Genomic DNA, 19587 nt, shown 5'->3' on the forward strand with positions numbered 1-19587 from the left:
TGTTTAGAGCCGATTGAACTCGCAGAGTCGATGAACCCTACCTTTTTATGAGTTACGATAGAACGTTATATAATAGGCGTTACAGTTATGCTCATTACGCAGCATATTTAGACTAAAGTAATGACTCATGTGCTCATAGTTTTTACGAGCCTATATTTATTTTGGGCGGAAACTTTTCTATAAAAAAAAAACTCGACACAAAATACTTTCTTATCAGTGTTTTAATACTATATACTGTACTGAATGTGGAAAAAAAAAGCTATATACTGAGCTATTCTATACATAGCGAAACATATTCTACACACATAGCATTACAAGAACCTAATAAGCTTGCTCGTATTGACGCTGCAGCGTGAATGGTAGATTTATATGGTTGGAATACTCAGCGCGTGTTAGTGTGTTAGTATGTAACAAACCGTCAAGTGAAGACACAGGCGAGTCGGTATTGATCGAGGCGCAGGCTGCATCTCTTCCTTCCACGTCCACCTTCATGGCAGCGCAACCATAGAGTGATCTGGACGAATACGACACGTCAGTAGTGGATCACGAAATTAGTGTACACGGGGGGTTGAGTCTGAGATATTTGCTTATTACATTTTCATGACTAAGCACGGACATGTCCTGATATAAAGCGCGTATAAGCACAGGCTATTAATGCATGTGTGTTGTTTTAGTAGAGATGTCTTGATTATGTACGTTCTATATTAATATGAATGTTTTATGTTTACACTATTTATATTGCTTTGTTATTTGGATACCAAATTTTCTTTTGATATACTATACTTTTGAATTGAAACTCAATAACCGTAATTATGACTGAATTCTACCATTTTGTATTTAAATATTCTGTCAAAAGTTTATTCATTATCAATAACTATATAGTTGATGTTAAAAATTACAACTAATTACTACTCGTAACTAGTCCACAACTTTGGTGGTCAACCGGTGCTATAATACATATTTAAGTCTACACATTAATACATTTTAAAAGTGATATCGCTAATACTTTCACGATTTTCATATATCTAAACGTTTCAAACGATTACACGTTGATTAATACACGATTTAACAACTCCAATTAAAAGTTTTATAGTCCTTCTGGGGAAGTTATAGTTACCCTGCACTTTTAAATTACCGACCGAGTCGTCACTAACGAGATTAAAATCAATACTTCTAGACTTGTTTATTTAATATACATATGTATTACATTCTAGAATAAATATAACATATCTTTGCTTTATCGTGTAATGATGTACGGAAGAGTATTTTTAAAAGGATTTTAGATTTAAAATAAAATATTGCAATATTATTTATAGCTTATAACAGCTATAACATTATAGCTTATTACCTTGGTTATTGCATATCAAGACTTTTGACACCTACAAGCCTATAAAAAAGTAATCTACTTCATGTGTTCTATAATAAAATTCAAAAATGGAACGTTGCACTTCAACATTATTTTTTACCGCGCTTGCATAGGGTTTATACGAATAAGTTCGACTTTTGCATTTTTTTAAACCGCTGGCTGTGAGTTTTGAATAGCGTAGCGTACATATAACTGTAGTAAAAATGTTGAATCAACGAAATTGATGGTTATTATTGAAACAATGAAAACGATGCATGCATACTATCTGTATAACACACTAGCGTTGAACTAGATAATAAAACAGATTCAAACGCATCACAGCATAGATACGTGTAGATATATCAATCTCAATTACGAGGAGTCTTGATGGCGATAAATTTGATATTAGTTAAATTCCTTAACATATTTGTAAAAGTTCTTTACTGTTCATTATACGAAACCTCGGAATTAATAACCTAACGGGTAAATTGCGTTAAAAAACAAACATTTTATCATTTATGAATTCAGTCTAAAACTCATGCACTACACAATACAATTCATGTCTAACAATAAGAAATAAAGAGAAAATCGACAAGCCCAAAATGATTAAAAATTCAGTGTACCGTTTTAATATTCCGTGCCTATTCTTAATCTCCATTATTTCCAATAATACATTTTTTATTTTATAGGAATGGTATAGCGTAATCTTGATTGGACGAAAAATTTATTGGGATACAACTTTTTTATAAATTTATAGGGTTTTCATGCAATACGTAGATCATTATCGTATATTAAATTAGATTAATATGTAACCTTACTATATCCGGCCTTGTAATAATGAACATATAGTTAGGCCACTTTAAAAAAGTACTATCTCCTTAATCTAAACTTGGAATTGAATTCATAACTGTCCGTTTAAAGAAACAAACGATTACTGATTTATGTAATAAAGCATCAGTAACAATGAATTTATTTATTCTTAATCTGAGCAAATCTGAGTAAGTGGTCTATTTCCTTCCATTCAGACCTGGTGCTAGCGTGGTCCATATAAAGAATCGAATCACACAAACCTAGGCACACAACACGATGAGACAATGTTGTGGTCATGGTATGGATGAGAAAGTTACTCAGTCTGTCAGCCTACGGAGCGTGAAGGCCGCACCAACACACGTGAACTACTCGTATGTGTGTGTGTCCTAATGCGCAAGCGCCTGCGCGATTCGTAACAAAGCTGATAGTGACATGCTGCATGTCATATTACTGCGAAGCAAAGTATAATAGACGAGGCGTGTAATTCAGCGAAATAAAATATAAATCTGTCGGCATCAATTTCATTAATACCACATAAATTATATAATGTAATTTGTTAAAATTTGCATTTACAAGCACTTTTATAAAAATCGATGAAAATTACAGGAATAAACCATCGTTGCGTTTATATTTACAGGTACATACATTGACATAGAGCATTGGTGTTTGGAACTTTTCCATGTACAAATATTATGTTATGAAAGGAAGACACTGTCTTCTGAGAAAGCCTAGTTCAAAGGGCAGAGCATTGTTGTGAACTTAGACTTTGTACCAGCTGATAAGTTTTATTTTGATCTGTTTGAATTGCACAGGCTACATTTTATTTGAAATGTAGCCTGTGCAATTAAAAGGATAAATTTAAAGGAAACTTCAAGTTGTTATATCATTCAGTAACAAATGGAATATTGAAATTTGAAAATCTAAAGTAATATTACTTTAGGTTTTGAAAGCATAAAATAGAAGAACTGAAAACAGGTACGATGTTATGAAAAACCATTGACATATTTTGTTTTCTTTAATCAACTAGATAAACTGGAGAATTACATATCCCCTACATATAACTGAGAATAAATATTACGTCATATTTAACTTTTTTCCTTCCCTTCACTTATACAAATATTCGAGATAAAAAGAGATAAAACGGTCTAGCTATGCTCAAGTTTTGGCGGAAGAAATTAATCCAAACGTTATACAAATGTAACTATAATGTTATACATAGTACACAAAATGCGTCCAGCTCGGTGGTAAAGTATTGAGTGCCGTCTCAAACCTTGTATACGAGTATTACTTACTCTGTGGTCTGATTTGCAAAATTATAGAGTTCTATAAAGATAACGATATCCGCAGATACACACAAGACAGCTTTGACTTGTACAATTTTTTGCAACTAATAACACTGAAAAGAGATCGGGCTGCACAGCTCTCCTATGTTTTAATATTTCATTAATCCCAACGGTAACGCTAGCATTGGACACGCGGCCGGCGCGGATGGAGACTGCGATTAACTAACGTTATTACTTGGCAAAAATACGCATGCGATTTTTCAGATTAATACGAGTCGTAATAAGTCATTTGTTGGTTTTTTTATTAACTCAACAACGCGTGGTACGTATTATATAGCCTATAGCATTCAGTGATCACGTACATATCGAACGGTGAAAGTATTATTGAAATCGGTCAAGTTATTCCTGAGATTAGCGCGTAAACTCAGCTTTATGTTATTAGTATACATAATAAGATAAATATAGATTTCTATTTATAAAAAACAGGCTACTTGCAGAAAATAAACTGTGAAGTGTGTTTAAGATAAACAACAAGTTCTTTGGAGTGATAAGAAAAAATATTTGAATGATATACGATAACACTGAAGGATAAACATAATGTTTTATACACATCCGGTGCATTGAGAGGATCTGAAAGCGGTTAAGCTTCAAGTACGTTCGAAGAGCACAGCAATTACCGCCTGTATTGTGACTAGGTACGTAATAGCTCCAGCTGAGCCCATTTAGCACCGAAATAGCTTTAATAGATAGAATTACAAGTTGTATTTGTTTTTTTATACTTGTTTTGTAACAAAATAATACATAAATACAGATTATATTAGAAACTTTATATTGCTGTATGTAATTCTGTATTATCTGTGCAATAAATAGTAGTTGATTCCATGAAACATTTTTAATAGTATTCACGTGAATGTAAATGGACGGGCTGGTTCACTTCATGCAGTGATCTTGTTGGACGCATTGCTAATAGGAAGCAAAATAATTGCGATCGGTTCATAGTGCATAATATAATAATTCGGTAAAATATTGTCTACAGTCCGTGGAAATTAAAATTACCCTGCGGTTAAAAAGTTAATGCTCAAATATTTATTTCCATGAAGTCGTAATTTGAATGTCAGTTGCAACTAGTTGTAACTAGTTATGTCTCATTCCCATGGGATTTCCGGGATAAAAGCTATCCTTTGTGCTTTCACAGATCTCAAATTATCTATTTACCAAATTTTAATCTTAGTTGTATTAATGTCCATCCATGAAACGACATACAAATATACAGACAGAGTTACTTTCACATTTATAATATGATAATACATTTAATCACACAAAAACAGACCATTTTGCACACGCGTAACACAATAAAACACTCCAATTAAGGTTTTCTATGCCAAGGACAAACGTTGTAATACTAGAATTTGCATTTCAGTCAATAAGTAAATTTATAGGCCCGTAATATACAAGGGGCGCGGCGGACAGGGCGAGCCCGACTCGAGCCCGGCTGTATGTCACTGCTATTTGTTACGTTTGGGAATACCTAGAAATTTGTAAAATTCATACACAAGTAGCTAACTGAATACACTAAATGAGAAATGTACTTGTATTTTCCGTAAGATTGATACATTAAATTATAATCTAACTCGCGAGATTACACACTATCGAAAAATTGTAGTCCGTAACATTTGCTCGAAATCTAACGCACTGTTATTCGTTAGACTGTAATGCACATATATCACAGTTATACAGAGAGTTCATGTTACCCAAATGTACGACAGGCGCCGGTTGTAAATTGACGGAGCTTTGAGGTATTTCGTGCAGTTTTAAAACCTACCTAACCCATAATTATACAATTTAACACTATAACATCGATACATTTATAATATACCGTAAAATATCAATCGTCTATGTATGAGAATTTTCATGATTTAAATCGTATATAGAATACGCATAACGTCTGAACTAAACATAAAAAAGGTTAACATTTCACCATTTTTTTTGGTGGAACACTAAAGATATCACGACACGTCACCCAGTGTTCAACAATGCATTCCGATCGTAAAAAGTTACTTTATAAAAGTTACATCACCAGCTTAGATAACATTCAATAGGAACATTTTGGTCTTAATTTTTTTGCACCGTTTTCTGTCTATTTCAACAATATTCAAACATTTAGTACTTACAAATACAAATACTTCAGATATTTCCATTTGTAAAAGAGAACAGGAATAGGATAAAGAATAGTTTTTAAAAAACAATGAAGTTTACAAACCCAATTCAAATTTATCCACAATTGTTTAAATAGCCAACTTTATGGCTATCAAACTATACTTCTCTATATCCGAATAGTTTATTATACTAAGATGAATATAAACATTTATCTTGCAACTTCTAAAACTTTAAAAGTCACTGCGGAGGTGTACCGGACTAATGAATGTCTCATGAGTCACGGACCTGTTATGTGAGGTAAACATTGCACGACAATATGAATGTAAATCATACGGCAGTTTCCTCTCAGTGCTTCAAGGGAAGCTGAGCTTGCTTTGCCACGGAACTCTATTCTATCCACCGGGATTTCAAACAGACAGTTCACGTGTAATTTTGCAATTTGGAAAGATATATACTACTGACACAGATATATAGAGAGAATCTGCTACGAATTGACGTGGATGATAATAATTGACGGAGTGGTACTCTTATCATTGGGGGTTGCGTTAGCTACTTTGATTTCCTCTATATTATCGAAGAATACGATTAAAATATCTGTATATCTGTATCTTTTCCTCAGAAGGTGATTGTGCTGTTAGAAATGATGTCATAAGCGTGAAGCTTATTTGCGTGATTGCGTAAGCAGAATGCATTTAACGCTTGACAAAATAGCTCTTGCGTATTCAACAAATCTAGTATTGAAGCTTAAGGCAATCGCGACTAATTGCAACATTAATATGTTATACGACGGATATAGGTTCATTAAATGAAGAATAGTGATCGTCTGTCAGGTAAAAAACGAGTAAAATATGTTGCAAGGATATGTCGAAAAATTCAACCGAGCGTCGAAACTACAGTGTTTCTTATTTTATGGACTTCTTTATAAGGCTAAGTTTCAAACATTGAAATATTAAACCTAACCCATTTTTAAAGCATTTGTCGCCTATTTAAACATAGGGTCGGGTCAATAAATATAGCTCATAGAAAGGAGCCGAGAAAATGGAGTAACATAAATTGATAACCGACCTTAATAGATGCAGGCTGTTAGTTCAGAGCTGAAGAGTAAAATTTAATGTATAAACGTGCCCTTCGTGCCCAAATAGGTATCTATTTGTGTTCACAAGCACAACACGTTTGTACTTCGGAGTTTACTTTTTTAAATACTTACTTATTTATTTACAAAAAAAAAAAACGCAGTAAAACATACTTTATTCTTATTTTTGTATCGTTTATTTGGATTATTGTTTCATGAAAGTGCTTGTAAAAGTATATTTGTTAAAGAAAATATTCCTTTTGTTTTTGAGGTAGGTGTGAGTATAAAACGATACTTACTGTGCATTGTAATAAAATCTTATATATCTAAATCAATAATTGACGAAGATTTTTCCAATAACAATACACAGACACCCAATTTAATCCTTCAATACTATTAAATGAGTTATATTTTTGTACAACCTTTTTTTTATATTTTTTTATATATTACTCAATTATTTATAATTGCTTTTTACTATAACACTTCTTTTCGCGCTCCATACTTGAGTTTTCATAGTATATCTCAAAGAAAATATTTCCTACAAGATTTTTGAGGTCTTTTCATAAAAAACGTTTGCGTAGGTTAGTAGTTTGCAAAATTAGGCATGCAGCATTGACGTAAGTATCCGCTAAGAAAGGGTCTAGATAAATCTAACCCCAAGGGGATAAAATAGGGGATGAAAGTTTGTACCATGAAAATATTAGGACTGCGCGGGCAAAGCTGCGGGCATCAGGTAGTTTCTTATAAAAATTAAGTAAATTTTTGCCTGTATTTAAATTTGTGTTTAATCAATAAGCTTTTTATTATCTTAGGCGGTATGGATATAAGTTTTTGTGACGTAATATTTAAGGGGGGGTTGCGACCCCGTACTATCTGCGAAGAGTACGACACGGCGTGACAAGGGACAACCCAGCGGATTGTCAAAGTAGCAAATTTTAGCTTGAAATATTTTATGAACGGTGCCTTGGGGCCTATAATATAAATAATTGCTCATAAAGGCCTCTGATGTCAGTAACTATTACAATTTAAATTTTTATCTTAGTTCCAACACAAACTTATTTAGGAGATAAGTATTTCAAGTCGAATCGAATTAAAGATATCTTAATGTAATATCATTGTAATATAGTACCACATTTATAAACATACATCTATTTAACTTATCTCGACTACAGTCCGATATTATTAAAGTATACAATCATTTAAAAACTATTAATTAATGGCAGCGAAAATATTTTTACCTCTAATTGCAGTGACCCTAGTGCACGTTGCGACGGACGCTGGCTCGTTCATTAACTGCAAGAGAAATATACTTTAAGTGATTCATTATACATGAAAAAACACGTTTATATTTTCAACCAGTTGACGTGCACAAAGGCAAAAATTTACAATTATGTATTATAGAGGTCACGTGATAGGTTCCCGTCTGTACCCGTACTCGACCGTACCCGTACACTTTAGTGGATAGTGGTAGACTTTAGCGAAGCGATAGCCGTTTCGCTGCGCACTCAGGAATCATGTACATATTACTCTAAATATTTTTGAAATCGATCCAGTACTCCCTGAGATTAATGCGTTCAAACATACAAACGCTGGAGCCTTATATTATATATTAGTATAGAGTATAGATAGTACAGACGAAAAGAAAATCAAGTTAGTTTGCTATGGTGCTTACTTGATATGTATTTCTTTTAAACATAGAAAAGCCAACTTCTAAATTTGAAACGGTATTCGTACCCTTTTTGTTTAAGAAACAAATGACCAATCTAATGAAAAGGTCCATTACTTTTATTTTCCGTATTATGTGACACTGCGCGATTTTATAGAGAAAACAGCGTTGGCGAGGGCTAAACGCAATGCAACCCGGGATTGCCTAGCGTGTATAGAATCGGAAGTAAATATATATTCAATACTGTGATTAGCCACTACCGTGCACAAATTAGTGGTATTCATAAACGTGCACACGTTCCATGGCAATTATGTAGAAGTTGAGTTTCATGAGGCGAAATTGCCAGTTAACTGTTAATTCCTGCTAGTGACTATTCATATTCTATTGGTCTCATTCAGAAATGCTGCTTATTTGAGAGTATTAAGACTGCACACACTGTTAATATAACAAGGATTTGTATGTGGCTTCGCCCGCATACATAGAACATTCAGACAATTATTGGACTTAAACTATCATTTATTGCTTTCGTAATTTCAGAAGAGAGTTCGGAAACTTTTCAACTACTCATCTGCAATACTTATTTATTATTTGAAAACAAATTAACCCGGATTTCGAGCCTGATCCAATAAGCAAACGATCTTATATTTTTGTGATATACTTATTGTAGAAATGTTTTGTTTATCTTGAGCTAGAAGCGTACGAATTTAAGTCACAATTCACAGATTTATAGCGTAGACCATATTGAAGTACCTATCATATAAATTAGGGTCCCCGTTTAGCCACACTACTAAAACCACAACACGCCACCACCAAAATAATTCCTGTAGTTTTCCTGTCGTAGCTGAGAAGACGAAAATGATATAAAAATTTCTTTCGTCATAATCAAATATATTAATTTGGGCATTTTACATGGATGAGTTTTAAACCAAGAACTATTCTGTCCACAGACAGGCGGCCGAGCACCCAAACCGCCGGCCGACAGAGTACAATAAAAAAATGCTTCAAGCTCATAAACATAGATACCTACATAAACTATGTTCGAATATAATAGATACGAATCATTATGCCGCTAGTGTAATCACATAATATTGTAATTGAGTTTTTACCAATAATAGCCTTAATAAGCTCAGGTGCGTGCACACCTCGAGGACACACCACGTGGTACTGTGGTCTGTGACTCACAGACCGTCGAACAAGTTTCCCACACCGGACATTATAGCCTTGGTCTCCACTCAGCGTTCGAATCACGAAACTATCTCTTAATTCAACGCAATAAAATTTAAATTGGCATGCTGCATTCGTGTTTCGGTATTTGTTTTGAAATGCAAGTTTCAGGTGTCACATTTGAAATTACGGATTAGTCGCTGCACAAGTTGGATTTTGATTTCAGTCTTCTATAGAACTCACTGCCATTTATTGATCTTTGTAAACATGAAACCTTCTTTGTGATACTGATTAATACAAACGACAAAAAATCAAATGTAAAACTATTTAGAGGCCATAAAATAATTATCAAGGTCGATAGTTAACTTTAGGTTAACACAGAAAAAAAATCGTTCGCTATAACGCTTTGCGTCTAATTACTATTGGGTACAAAGGAAATATTTTTAATCCAATTGTAATTATTCAATGGTTTATGATACATTGTTTTCTACAAGCTGATTATGATAACAACTTTGAATGTTTTACTATTCGGCGAAATTGGATACGTGTAGATGACGTATAAAAACCCTATATAAATATTGCATCATAAAGAGATATGAATTTAGCTGCAGGGCAGTTGTGCAGCATGTCGTTACGAAAAATTGTAACTAAAAACAAACTTAATAACACACGAACACTATTTTTTTCAATAATTGCCGTTGAATTTTAGACTGTACAATTTTGTATTATTATAATATCGGAAGTTTACATGAATGCGGAGTTGAGGTTGGTCTCAAGCAAAAATCACTGAACCAATTTAGCTGTAACGCGGTATATAGGTATTATGGAACACATATTTCTGATTTATTGCCGTATAACACACCACGCGATCTTAGCAACAGGTTGAAGCTAGCTATTAATACGTCAAATGAGCAATGAACAATTTATACATTAAATACAGAATTGTAACGCACTTTCGCTGAGCTTAAACACCACATATCTATAAATAAACAGAACAATCGCAACTAAAATACAATATGTGAAACAAAGTATGAAAAAGTACAATGATACGTAATTATAGAGCCAATACACTATAGTTTTACAGCATATATAAGTCTTAGTCTAGTCTATAGTACTACGTCTAAGGTCGGGGGCCCGAATCTATAGTATACTATTCACTTTGTAAAAAAGTGTACAATATGTCCCTGCTATGTAGATATAATAGGTCATTATCTGAAAAAGAAAAAAAATAAAACAAAGCAAAACAAAATCGCAAAGCAGCAGGAACACAATTATAAAAAATAAAATAAAAACACTGAAAATAATAATGCAATCGCTGCGCAATTAGCTTGATGCATGTAACTAATGCGTTATTGTGTAAAATTGCATTTTTGTAATTGTAACAATTAGTTACTTTTCTAATCGCACTATGACTAATTGGAAGCGTGAGCACTTGAGCAGGTCATGTTTTTCAAGGGCTTATTTGAATTCATACCAGTGGAAGTCCGAAGGGAGGGAAAGTGGAACGCGAGAGCGAACAATATTACTTCGCTTCGGTTTATACATTAGTGCCAATATAGTTTTATCAACTTATAATAACAAAAATACTTTGAAATTCTTATGTTTGATTGACGTCTCGTTTCGTAGTTGTATAATTTATAAAAGTTATAATTATTATTACAGTCATACCTTAAACTAAAAATTAAAAAGCTAGATATTTTAATACTTTAGAAGTATTCACTTAATATTCGTAACTTAGTTTGATTTTGAAATTTTAATACACATCCAAAAAGCAATTTCAATTAGGCTTTTAGAATGCCTTTCATCTTATGAATAAATTTGTGACATGAGAAATATTGCGAGTAAAAAAACCAAATACTAGAATTTAGCTTTACTATAATACTAGTAGCTAAAGGTAAACTAGATTAACCACTTGTTGATTATAAATGCGAAAGTAACTGTGTCGGTCTTTAACAGAGGTGACCTGTTTTTGCAGGAATCTGGGATATAGATTGAAATAAACATCCTGTTTGGGATGTATTGCTTTTATAAATTGACCATTTACTTTTTAAATATATACTCGCTTTGTCATATCACACAGCAGTGGATTTCAAAATTATTTGAGTCACACAGACCTCTAGTGTTATCCAGCATTTCGCTCTGTTGGGTTTTCAAGGCTAAACTGGTGACCTGAATTATATGACACAATGAACGCACCTAAAATCTCAGGTTAGGAAGCGACCATGCAAGGTTCCTCGCGATTACTAAGCAGCCTGGTGGGACTTATAATAATAATACATCGGTACCTACTGATCCTGTTTTATACTATAAGCTTTACTAATATTGTAAAGACAGAGGATTTGTATGTCGGTGTGTTTGTTATGTTTTCACACAAAAACTACTCGTCCGATTTCATACAATTCTTTTAGCATTCTGTAATCTGCAACTTCACTGAGTGACATAGACTATTTACGTACCACGGTTGAAACTGGGGGTACAGCTAGTAAGTTATATTTTTTGAGTAAATTCAATATCATATTGTTAATATAGTGTTATTTAGGTGGGATATAGCAAAATACTACGTTCGTTCTATCGTATGCAACTGATACTTAGCATTAAATGTGAGTCTAAGTACATAATTTATTTTTTACCACCCAATAGTTTTGCACGAACGCTCGAGCGCGGTGAGATTGCATCACTCATGCCGTACATCGACCTGCCACCGTCCATCCCTCTCACACTTTATATAATCCACGTTGTATGTAGTGTTCCCGTCTCTGTCTAGCCAATTAATTTTTCGTCGCTTTTTCTCTGATATATTTCCGCGGTAGCGTTATAAAACCACGCGAGCTCGATCTAAAGCTGAGGATAGACTTGGACACATTCAAGTGTTTTCAATAATATTAAAGATGCGAAGATATATTTTATTTCATTTCAGCAACGGCTTTTCAAATACATTTTATAGCGATAGTCAGAGAAAGAACGAAATGCTAATTGGTCATATAATAGAAAAAAAATACAACGACATTCTTTGAACATTGCTTTGATCGTTATCTTGTCATCGTTATGAAATGAATAAAAGCAAATATTTTTTCTTTGATACATTCATTTATTAGCGGAGGTTATTGGGATCACATGGAAAGAATATGAAAGAAATAAAAATAATGGCAGTATGTTTTATTATTATACAATTAGTAAATATTATGACAGTTTGGTGGTATATGCTGGTATTTTTAAAGCGATCATTTCTAAAGTTTCTCTGACCACGCAATGTTATTTTTGACTAGCCTGGGGTAATTTTATAATATAAAGCAAATTTGTTCAAAAACATTACCTAAATTCTCATTGTTTATGACTTCTTTTTATTTTTTGATCATATATTCAATTTCGTTTTATTTTACGCTCCATACAATGAAACACCTCAATCGACTTTGAGTATTACTCGAGGAATACAGTTTACATCATTTGTCTATAGAACTTCCCAGATAGAGATTTCCTAACAGTAATTTCTTTATTTCACCACAAGTTCTTACTATGAAACGTGTTAATAAAAATACTTATTGTAATTTTAAACATGCCCAAAGAACTACATACAACAATTTTGCTCCTATCAACACAAATCATCATAAAGTTATAGTTGGCCTTATTGTTTTACATTAACCACGCCTTTTAGTTAAAATGGGATTTTATACCTCATATAAGGACATGTTTTTTCAATAGGGCTAGTTGTTAGTTTAATTGAAACATAAGACCAACCGGCGTGACGTCAATACATTTGGGTGTGCACACAGACTATAGAGAAACATACATATAACATGTATGTACAGTATGAATGTGTAGACACAGCTTTACATGTCCAAGCGTAAAGGCCGTGCAGCCAATACGGTAGCCTGCATGTCGGGTGTTCTATGATTTATATATCCCTACATCATAGACAAAATCCAAAAGTACAGCAAAAGATAAGTATTTATAGGATAGGGTATATATAAATATAAACATTTTCGCGGTACCTTTCCAATAATTCAGAAATCGACAATTTTTTTACTATAAACATATGTATTAAATGTTTCACAGCTGTTGTAATGCATTTTATTTAACAGCGATTTTAAATCATTTTAAATCATTGGTTAAAATGCAGTGATATTTTGTTTTTCAATGTAATCTTGCGAATGTGGTCCTCTTATGTAAAATGATATTATCTAAGTGTTCCAAATGACAATTGCGAAAATCAACAAAAACCCATCAATTCATAGGACCATTCGCTTCTCACGCGCTAGTTAATCACAATGAGCCGCCAACAGCATGATAAGTCCATCTTTTATTTAAAATTATCTATGTAAGTCAATGAACTTTCCTTGTCATTTTTAATAATATAAAATTGCTGCCTGCTCAAAGTATATATTCTTCATATGTTCTTTATGTTATATCCTAACTATTAAAAATATTGAACACATTTAATACACGGTCTTTTTAATTTAGGACAATCTTTAACAGCCTATATATGTTCCCAGTAGGATACAGGCTTCCTATGGGGGTTCAGGCCAACAAAGCAAAGGCCATCAGACTAATCCACCACGCTGGCCAAGTGCGGGTTGGCAGTTATCACATGTCGCAGAACTTTTAACTCTCGGGCATGCCATTCCTCACGATGTTTTCCTTCATCGTTTCGAGCAGTGGTGAAGTTTATTACTAACCTTGAAATGTTTCTTAATTGCTCGCAGCCAATAAGTTCTTTGATATAAATTTTTATTAGCAAATGCCAGACAAAATAGTAGGTCTTCCAAATAATATCAACTTAATTAAATTAACGAATGATGGTATTATGTAAATGACAAATTAAAATAACATCATTATATACTAAGTTTGAATAGAAGTAGATTTTATAAGCATATCGTTTGAACTTCCAGATTGCCATTTGTGTATCACACACACACATAGTTACATATTTCTATTTTGATAAACAAATAGTAAGTGGATATGAATGTATTACGGCTGGATCAATATTAACTCTCAAACCCAAAATCTACAGAATACGATGGATAATTAATTGTACAGGCTCCTACTTTATAAATGTAAGAACAAGAAAGCAATAAAAAAATGCTTCATATTGGAAAACAAAATCTTTAATCCACATATCTCAGCTATAGGTTATAATATTATAGATATTATAATTGAATCACCCATAGTCTAAGCAATGTCTAAGATTAATTTTAACTGAAGTTTTGTTACGAAATATTTGAGGGTTGCTATTTGTGATATTACATATTAGAAATCGTTAATGTTACAAATACTCGGAAAGTACATATTTTTGTAATTTCAATTATAGACACTTATTTAGACACTGGATTATTGTATCGTTAATTACTTGAGACTTGAGAGACTATGAAATTACTACTGGTCTCATTCGAAAAATTCTTTCAGCATTACATAGTCCACTAGACACTCGTCCCGGCTCCATCTGGATATCAGTTTTACCTGTTTTATCCAAAGGAAGCACTTAATCGGGATAAAAAGTAACCCGTCACCCAAGTGAGCTCATATCCTGTCTGTATACCAAATTTCATCAAAATCCGTGCAGAAGTTTCTACATCATTGACGGAAACATTCAAACAAACAAACTTTCACATTTATGATATTTGTGCGATTTATAGAGGAAAGTTAGATATAACATCATGAATGATACAGGTGTAACTGCAGGGCACAACTAGTTTTACATCTGATGCAACATCATTCAACATGTCTTAAGAATTCATTGTGACTAGACTACATAAATATGAAAAGCATAGAATACAAAGATTAATCACAGTCCTAATAAAAAATTATTTAAATTATGTTATTGCCTACTATAGTCTACTATTAAAATTGTTTTTCTTTACCATTCACCATTCACTTGATTCATTGCTAATCAAGTTTTAATTTTAAATTGTAGTGTTGTAGGAATATAAAACTAACAATAACAATGATTATAATTGCTATTGATTTTCTTATAAGTACTTATTCATCCAAATTGCATATTTGTTCATATAGAAATCAAGCTGTAAAGTTTTTACTATTAGACCAATATATATCACTTGATTCAAAAATGTTGAACTAAATATTAAAAATATTCTAACAACGAATAAATTTTAAATACATACATATTTAAGAGGTAAGAATATCATAATTATTTTAAAACCTTACAAGTATAATGCTAATTATTCAAATAGAAATTAGTCCACGAGTTTATAAAAGGAATTTTATTCGTAACCAGTTTTTCAAATGTAGGTGGCAGAGAAATTGGTAAATGTCGTAATTTTAATGTAGTTACTAGATATTAAAATTTATTTAAAACTGTCTAAGGCTCCCCTATTATTATTGTTAGAGCACAGAAATAATCATTTCGTATACTATTCACATAGTTTTTACAACAGCAGGTACTGTTAGTCTCGTACTTTCATAATTGATCATTATCGACAAACCACAATATAGCATTTATATTAAGTAATAAAAAAATGGTTTGTACTCACATTTTGGAGATAAAACACGTTCCGATTATAAAAACTATAACACAATTTTGTATACTAAAAAACAATATTTTGATACGATTTTGATAGAAAATAAAAATATAAATATCGGATCCGCCCAGCTGGCAGATTCAAGCGCACAGATTAAAAACAAAAAGTATCAATCCGAAATTTCATTTGACGCGATAACGTTCAGTAATATAAATTAATCTTTATTAAAAATTGTTTTGAATTTATATAATAAAGTTAATTTGTATAAAAATAATAAAAAAGGAAATTGTTTGATGATTTTAAAGTCACAAATACTTATAAGTTTTTTAACATATTTGTAAATAGAAATTTGCAGCGCCATCTGTATTTTGTATAAAATTAATTATCCCTATGCACAAATAGCAGTTTAATGTGTTTCATAAAAGCTTCCAAAGATGGCGGTTTATGGAGCAATGTCTACATTAATTTACTAGATGGCGCTAGCATTCACAAATAAAGTATTACTCAGTTAACAATAATTTTATTTATCTTCATTTTGTCGAAGCAATGAAATACATAGAAAAAAAAAAATAATAATAAACAGAATCAGCGTTCCAAATTGAACTAATTTGCATCAAATAATTTTAATAACTAACAAAATAAACTCAATTTGTTTGTTTATATTTCGTAGATATAATTTAAATATAAAATTTATTGTTTGAAGCAAAACAGTGAAGCAATTTCGAACTATAAAACTCTGAGTCAGTTGTATTTCTATCAGAAGCTTGAAATCCTACTAAAATTATAAATGCGAAAGTTTGTAAGGATGTGTGTGTGTTTGTTGCTCTTTCACGCAAAAACTGCTGAACGGATTGAAATAAAATTTGGTACGTAGACAGCTGGTCAACTGGATAAAATATAGGCAACTTTTTATCCCGACATTCCTACGGGATACGAACTTACGAGGGTGAAACCGAGGGGTGCAGCTACTTTTTTATAATTGTTAGTAACACTTCGCTTGTCGTGTGTCTGTCTCTCTGTCTATCTGTCCGACCGTCTGTCACTAGGCGTCTGTAGCTCATGAAGCGTATGTACCTCCCGCTCGCTGAATTAAATTTTTCATTTTATCTATACAAATAAATAAAAATGGAGTGTCTGTTTGTAATAATAAAACAACCACTTGTTATTATAATATGGATGTAATTTTTAAATTTAAAAATTTACCAAAATTACAATTCGTATGTCAGTCTGTGTGCCTGTTGGTTCAGGTTTATCTTTGGAACGGCTGGACAGATGACGGGAATTTTACTGGCAGACAGCTAATGTAATAAGAAATAACTTAGGCTACTTTTTATTCCATTTATTCCTCACCTATTAACGTTCTCACCGGGTACGCTTTATGGGGTTGTATCTGCGGGACACAGCTTGTCTATGATAATTAAAGCTACGTTGTTTCTATAAAATGTGTAATGAAAGCAATAATGGAATAATTGAAAAAGTGAATAATTTTTTTCCTATATATTTTTCTTAAATGGGTTTATTTTTTAGGTACATATGTATAATTATGTTTTTGTTGCGTGCATTCCTTTGAATTTGGGGCTCCTAGTAGATGCAGGCCTATTCTGCCTGATGGGGTTATAAATAATAATGTATGAAAATAAAGTTCAAATTAATGAATCGATATTTTTGATAAATTTAAAATTTACTTCATAAATAACAAGCAGAAACTAGAGCATGTTTCAATGTAGAATCCAACCCGTTGGTTTCCAATAAGATGTTTTCCTTCACTGGTTCATTCAGTGAGGTGGAAGAAATGCAGATAAAATAATATTTGCTTATGAGAACTTAAGTTTGTACTTCATAATTATTGGAAGTATGTATTTATCTGTATTAATGTATAATAGTTTTATATAATTGTGCAAATATAAGCGTACCTTTATAATATATCAAATATCAACCAGCCGGTGACCACGTTCACTGTATGTTATATATATTATTGTGGTAGTCGAGCACGCTTCGGCACGAATTGGGCCAGCTCGCACCGGGGAAGTACCACACCCCCACAGAAAACCGGCGTGAAATAGTGGCATGCCACTGTGTTTCGTACGGTGAGTGGGGGAGCCGGAGGCCCGTTTCCTTTTCCTCACCCGCCCCAGTCCATTCCTTCTTTCCAGTCGTTAATCCATTCCTTTTCCCTTACCCCATTAAAGCGGGCAGCGCATTCGCAGAGGCCCAACCTTTGCGAATGTTCATGGGCGGTGGTGATCGCTTACCATCAGGCGAACCACAAGCTCAGTTGCCCGCTATGACATAAAAAAAAAAAAAAAAATAATAATTTAAAAATAAATTAGTGATTCGTTTAATTTTACTTAATATTTATTTATTTATCTTAAAGTAACTAAAGTGCATAGTCCAATGCACCTTCCCTTATCATAATTTTCTATACTACTAACATCTACTTTAATAAAAACATTTAGAGACGGTTCCACAAAAAAGAATTGACTTTTGTTATACAATTCATTAATTGCACCCACCGTAGCATAGTATTTTTTTTCATCTTTTATCTTCCTCACTTCTCATGTAAGGGAAGTGGCTGAAACAAACTTGCTTAATTATTGTTTCTTTTTTTTTTGTAGCATTTACAAATATTTATTAATTTGCCAAATTTCTGTTTCATATCTTATGGTTTTTGTGATAAGTCTGTGACATACAGACGGACGCATGGAGAGACGGATACGACGGAGCTAGGAGGATTACGAAACAATAAATTATTACTACGTTACCAACAGCCAATTATTTTTTTCTAAGTTCATAATTCAACAGCATTAAACGCATATTTGTTCCCACTCCAGGACAGCAGGGCTCCTCTGATGGTTCAAGCCATAATCCTCCTCTGATGGTTCAGCACTCTGGCCAAATGCGTGTTGGCAGATGACATTTCGTCGAAGTTCGAACTACAAATTCTTGGACATGCCTTCATGGGCACTTCACTATGTTTTTCATCACCGTTTCGACGAGAACACCTCCAATTAAATCCAAATCAAATGCCGTAAAGGATAAAAAGACAAAATATGTTGAACCTTCTCTAATAGAGGTAAGATAATGGATACCCTATTCGATGCATTTTCCCTTTAATACCTGGTTTCACCGAACGAGATCCAAACTAGTAAAATCAACAACTACACCATTATAAGTTTCCCTCGCGCTATTGTTCAAGCTATGAAGGATAATCTTGAAATTAATTTTAGTTCAGTTAGACAGGAACTTTTGTTGTTGGCGGACCGAGGTGCATAGCGATGCGGCGGCAGGTAATGACAGGTCTACACAAAGGCACAGAACGTCAATACCATTCGGTATTTACGGATATCGTTTATAAGGGGAGGACGTAATGCTTATGATTGCGTAGTTAAGTTGTTCTTTGCAAATTGAAATAGTTTTAATTTCACAAGTATAAAGAACAGGTACATTTATTATATTGCTCAGACAAATATACAAGGGAGTCGAGCACGCTTCGACCGACCAGCTCGCACCGGGGAAGTACCACACCCTCACAGGAGACCGGCGTGAAATAGTAGCGTAGCATGTGTTTAGTTTCCATTCTCTCAACCTTACCAATCTATTCCTTCTTCTCTATAAAT

At 33.0% G+C, this 19587-nt stretch overlaps 1 protein-coding gene across 4 annotated transcripts in view; it reads right to left on the reverse strand.

Moving 5' to 3' along the window:
* LOC119835895 (ecotropic viral integration site 5 ortholog) overlaps positions 1-16119 on the reverse strand; it is a 37203-nt gene extending 21084 nt beyond the window's left edge. For 2 of the 4 annotated variants that reach the window (XM_038360995.1, XM_038360997.1), the window contains exons 1-3: positions 15983-16084; positions 7906-7960; positions 417-514 (exon numbers count right to left, since the gene is read on the reverse strand). In XM_038360995.1, coding sequence (XP_038216923.1) covers positions 417-492 — 76 coding nt within the window. In that variant the 5' untranslated portion in view covers positions 493-514; positions 7906-7960; positions 15983-16084. Of the gene's footprint in view, positions 1-416; positions 515-7905; positions 7961-9439; positions 9505-15982 lie in introns of those variants that run through there. The other 2 variants (XM_038360996.1, XM_038360998.1) reach the window with 2 other exon arrangements.
* Between the last annotated feature and the right edge of the window lie 3468 nt (positions 16120-19587).

The sequence above is a fragment of the Zerene cesonia genome, chromosome Z (genome assembly GCF_012273895.1).
Source record: "Zerene cesonia ecotype Mississippi chromosome Z, Zerene_cesonia_1.1, whole genome shotgun sequence".
Taxonomy (NCBI): domain Eukaryota; kingdom Metazoa; phylum Arthropoda; class Insecta; order Lepidoptera; family Pieridae; genus Zerene; species Zerene cesonia.